The following is a 5,601-nucleotide window of genomic DNA, read 5'->3' as shown; positions in this document are numbered from 1 at the left end:
TCATTTTATACTTCTTATAAAATACGACAATGTGGAAATGATTGGACAAAAGTCTCAAAAAGTTAATTAAGAAGATGATATCAAATGGAGGCCTTCAGATTGGAAACAGAGCAAGTGATTGGATACAGTTAATGTAAAGCATCGTCATCGACATATAGTAAAGGATCATCCAGAGACTACAATGGGGGCAGAGTCCTGCACGGGTCTGATTTTCAAGACCCGCTCCCGCCCCGCACCCGCGACGTGCAATACCGAACCCGCCCCGCTACCCGCACATATTACCAATTAGTTCCGCAACCCGACCCGACCCGCCGGCACAAGATCCGCAACCCGACCCGAACCCGCATATATATAAGCAGTGAAAACGTGCGATTATTAACACGCAGTTGCATATTTGGCTCAAAAAGCCTGGGATGTTGGTTATTCTCTCATCTAGGAGGACACCAAAAGCCTCCCAGACGTTGGATTTCGCTCTTGAGGAAGAGTTATTGAAAATGCTGTATTCTCCGCTAGAGAGCTTCACCTCAGCCATTCAGAATGTGGCGCGCTCAGAAGCAGATTGATGCGCTGCAGAGGTTATGATTATGCTCGGTCCCGCGGGGGAGAGGTCTGAGGATTTAAACATTAAACTAAATTATTATTATTTAAATATATTTATTATGCAACACCCGCAACCCGACCCGCATCATCTTTGTTTTACCCAGAACCGAACCCGGAAAAAAGCGTTTGAAAAAATACCACCCGCAAATCACCTTTTTTGCGGGTCACCCGTCGGGTACCCGCGGATACCCGACCCGATGCAGGACTCTGGGCTAGCCCCAAAATAGGTGCAAAGCTAGTGCAAATCATAGTAATCAATAGGCTCCTTAGGAACAACATGATGAAAACCTCAAAATGGCTCATGTGTCTCAAAATAAAACATGCCTCATGTAAATCCAACAGAAAAATAATAACTTCAAAATGTCTTGATATCAATGGCTTGTGTAAATAAAATAAAATGGCATGATACAGCTTGGAAGCAAAGACATTTTAGCCAAAATAAAATCAAGAACAACTTAAAGCAGGACTGGAATTAAAAACCGAATTAAAAGGCTATGTTCACTGAATATGCTGGCCCTTCTTCACGGTATGATAATATCATCATTTCCCCGGGGATCTTGAGCTACTAGCTTCATGCTAGCATGTTTTCCTTTCAAATGCTTGGTGAGGTTGGCAGTTGAGTTAACGGCAGTGGACAAAAGTTTCTGGCCAGGGCACAACGTACACCTTACACTCACATGTTTCCCCTTAGTTTCAACAAGTTCGAAGTAATGGGAATACCTCCATCCCTCGAATGTTAGCGTTGGCTGCGCCTGCTTCTCGCTTGCCATCACTGCTCTTCAGTCTTCATGCCACCACCAGCGGCCAGCCTCTATCACGTACAGTGTGGAATGAGAGCTCGTGCCTGCGTAAGCACGCAGCTGAGTAGGCAGTGTGTCACACTGTCACTCGTCCCTGGGAAAAGTAACGTTCCGGCGAATTGAAAAAGAAACTACGTTACGTTACCAAATTTTCCGTAGTAGCGCTAGTTAGTAGTTACGTTACTGTAACGCGTTACACCCAACACTGGCTGCGGGTGAGAGCTGCTCCACCCGAGCATTTCAACATCCACTCAAATCTGTTGAAAACTCTTATCTATGAACTGAAACACACGTGTTGAAGACATTGCATCAGGAACAAAGGCCCCTCCGTGTCAGAGAGGAAATGTTAAAGTGATGAGAGGAAATTAAAAATCATGTTTTGATATTAAACCCTCAGAGATCCTCGTCTTCTGATTCCAGAGAAACGCTGACATCTGACGACAGTCTTTCCGTCTCTGGATCTCAGTTTGAAGACTTTTAATAACGTCTCTGAAATAGACCTGTCACTCAAACAGACGAATCCAATACTGGGAGAAATATAAGAAAAAGAAAGTGCTTTTTAAAAATCAATACCGTTTTGACGATGGAGAAGAAGAGGAAAATAAAAACATCGTCTTTTTCAAACTCCAGCTCAAAAACAGAGACTTAGGCAGCGTGTGCACAGTGTGTCCCCTCTTCTCCATGTGTCCTCTACATCAACATGTGTCCCCTCTTCTCCATGTGTCCCCTCTTCTCCATGTGTCCTCTACATCAACATGTGTCCCCTATTCTCCATGTGTCCCCTCTTCTCCATGTGTCCCCTCTTCTCCATGTGTCCCCTCTTCTCCATGTGTCCTCTCTTCTCCATGTGTCCCCTCTTCTCCATGTCTCTTCTACATCAACATGTGTCCCCTCTTCTTCATGTCTCTTCTACATCAACATGTGTCCCCTCTTCTTCATGTCTCTTCTACATCAACATGTGTCCCCTCTTCTCCATGTCTCTTCTACATCAACATGTGTCCCCTCTTCTCCATGTCTCTTCTACATCAACATGTGTCCCCTCTTCTTCATGTCTCTTCTACATCAACATGTGTCCCCTCTTCTTCATGTCTCTTCTACATCAACATGTGTCCCCTCTTCTTCATGTCTCTTCTACATCAACATGTGTCCCCTCTTCTTCACGGTATGATAATATCATCATTTCCCCGGGGATCTTGAGCTACCTGCCAACCTCACCAAGCATTTGAAAGGAAAACATGCTAGCATGAAGCTAGTAGCTCAAGATCCCCGGGGAAATGATGATATTATCATACCGTGAAGAAGGGCCAGCATATTCAGTGAACATAGCCTTTTAATTCGGAGGCCAGTCCTGCTTTAAGTTGTTCTTGATTTTATTTTGGCTAAAATGTCTTTGCTTCCAAGCTGTATTATGCCATTTTATTTTATTTACACAAGCCATTGATATCAAGACATTTTGAAGTTATTATTTTTCTGTTGGATTTACATGTGTCATGTTGGATTTGGATTGGATGAGCCATTTTGAGGTTTTCATCATGTTGTTCCTAAGGAGCCTATTGATATGATTTGCACTAGCTTTGCACCTATTTTGGGGCTAGCCTGTTTAATGATTATGATTTTATATTGATATTGTTTGATATTATTGTTTAGTGGTGGTGTTGACGCTTATAGCCCAATGTTTTGTTAAGTGGCATTTTTTTTATAATAAAGAGCACAAAAGAAATATCTGTTATGTCCTCCATAGTAGAACTTTATGTAAGCCTAAACATTTAGGAACAGAGATGGGGTTCTGCCCAAAGTCGAGCAACATAAAAGTAACGAGTAACGTAAAAAGTTACTTTCCTTGGAGGGTAACTAAGTAAAGTAAGGGATTACTTTTTTAAAGAAGTAGCGAGTAACGAGCAAACACTACTTTTTAAAAGTAACTTCCCCAACACTGCTCCCCAGCTTAACCAATCACTTCGCTCTATTCTCACAAGCCTATCATAGCGCTTCTTTTCTCCCTCCCCTGAAGCTCTCTGCCGCCCCCCCAGGGAGGCACGTCTCACACTTTGAAAACTGCTGATCTTCCTAATTCTATAATTGTATACGTGTGGAAAGCTGAATAAAACATTTTTGGGGGATTTTCGTCCACGTTATTATTCATTGCATTAAGAATGGGAAAACATCTCACCTCTGGGTCCTCCTGCGCCATGAAGCCCAGCAGCAGCCGGAGTCCCACCTGGGAGAGTTGGAACCACTGCGATCCGGAGGCGTACCAAACCATCAAGCTGTCCATCAGCGTCACCGTCTCCTCCAGGACTTTCTCCGTCCACAGCGCCGGATTCACCAGACCCTCGGCCTGCAGGAAGTCCTGAACCATGTGCAGCAAGCGCACCGCGTTCTCCGTGTGCTGCGGCAGCGAGGAGGCCGACGCCTCGCGGTTATCACACACCGACCACTCCAACATGCGCTCCATCAGACTGGAGGAGAGAGGAGGGTTTCAGTGGAGCTCACAGCATTTAATATACACTTATAGGGTTCTATTGATTGATTGATTGATTGATTGATTGATTGGTTGGTTGAGTGATTGATTGGTTGATTGATTGAGGAAGAGGGCAGTGTCTCAGTGGACTTAGCATAGTTTAATATACAGTAATAGTGATATATTTCTTCTGTCTCTATGTATAAATAATAGATTCTGATTCTTCTCAGCCATTTCCTGTTTGATGCTAACACAACGATCCTATTTCTGTTTTCTTAATTGTAGCTTGTCTGCAATAAGTCGGATGCATTAGGCAGTAGTTTGTCAGTATTAATGTCTGACCTGAGTTTGATCTGGTCGACAGGAAGCAGCAGCTCGTTGGCGGTTGCCAGTTTGGTGAGAGCAGAGAACACCTGTCCGCGCTCGATCCACGCTGAATCATCTGATCCTTCGACACCTCGCCACATCACGCAGAGCACGATCTCCAGCAGCATGCTGCACAGCTCCTCCTCCGCTCGCTGGGGGGGGCACCAAGAACCAAATTGCCTTTGTTATTTTACAAACTCTTATCAAACATCGACCCAAACTGCACCCAATCAGGTCAAAACCACAACAAAACTCTGTCCCCTTTCATCGTCTCAGCCTCCTCTCACCTCAGCGTTGTTGAAGGACTCGCCCAGTGAGATGTTGTCACTGAACAGGAAGCTGTCTTCAGTCAGGGAGGGCGTTGCATCTCTATCTCTATCCCCGGTGCTCCCCGGAAAAGGTTTGGATGTCTCCAGAGGTGACGGTGTGCTCTGAGCGCTGCCGGGCGTTTGGCTGCCGCTGTCCCCACCTTCGAAGGACTGAAGGTGGGACAGATCCAGCATCAAACCCCCCGACTTCCCCAACACCCAAGGCTTTGTGGAGGTGGAGGCAGAAGAAGAAGGTGTGTCCAGAAGAGAAATGGCGTCTCCGTTTTCCAGGCTGTCGACAGAGCGAGTTTCTCCCACGCTGATTCGGTCGTCCTCCAAGCGGCTGCCCGTTCTCGACCTCCTTTCATGAGGAACATCCAGACGATGTGTTCCTCCCGATCGGTTGAGATCCAGACTGCAGGTGCTGATTGTGTCCGAGCCACGAAGAGCAAAGGATCCTTCCCCCCGAAGGTAGAGGCGCATGAGGGTGTCCTGCCAACACTGCTGATGAGAAATCTGCACGGCGGCGTCTTGTTGGGATTGAAGCAGCTGGTAAACCTGCAGGCAGACAGGGAGAACACGTGAAGTGGATGCAGGGCTCCAGAGAAATGAATAAAACCTGATGCACGACATGATGAGACATAACGCTGCATCATTTATTATCCAATGTTTTCATTGATACATGCAAATTAACAAATACAGAGAGGCGAAGTCCCGCCCTTCTACTTCCGCCCCATGGGACCTTATTTCGGAAAAATGATGTATTGAAGTCAATGGAGAGAGAAAGATTATCTTTCGATCCCGTTTGAATTGTGCCACGAATTACACACATGATGTTTGTCAATCTTAAATAATAATTTCCATGTCAAAAAAGTCACAGTTTGTCGTAAAACTGTTGAAATATAAGACTATGAAAAATACGCAACTAGAAAGACTACAAATCCCAGAGTCCCAGTCCCTCATGCTGGCTCTCACGGAACAGACTAACTCCCCTTGTGTGTATGTACTAGGGATGTGCATCTCCATCACTGAGGCCGATGCGATGCGCATCTCGATACGTTGCCCC

The 5,601-nt window shown here is 45.5% G+C and overlaps 1 protein-coding gene across 1 annotated transcript; it reads right to left on the bottom strand.

The window, feature by feature from the left end:
- Positions 1–3,570: 3,570 nt before the first annotated feature.
- Positions 3,571–5,168, bottom strand: LOC104954480 (neurobeachin-like protein 1; the record flags this gene model as incomplete). The annotated part of the gene is made up of 3 exons (XM_010781593.1): positions 4,515–5,168; positions 4,204–4,379; positions 3,571–3,859 (listed from the first exon to the last, which is right to left on the bottom strand). Coding segments are annotated over exons 1-3 (1,119 nt in total), but the record flags the coding sequence as incomplete, so codon positions are not given.
- Between the last annotated feature and the right edge of the window lie 433 nt (positions 5,169–5,601).

This window comes from Notothenia coriiceps, unplaced genomic scaffold (assembly GCF_000735185.1).
Source record: "Notothenia coriiceps isolate Sejong01 unplaced genomic scaffold, NC01 NC01_scaffold00023400, whole genome shotgun sequence".
NCBI lineage: Eukaryota > Metazoa > Chordata > Actinopteri > Perciformes > Nototheniidae > Notothenia > Notothenia coriiceps.
Note: the sequence above shows the minus strand (reverse complement) of the source record. Positions and strands in the feature narration are given on the sequence as shown.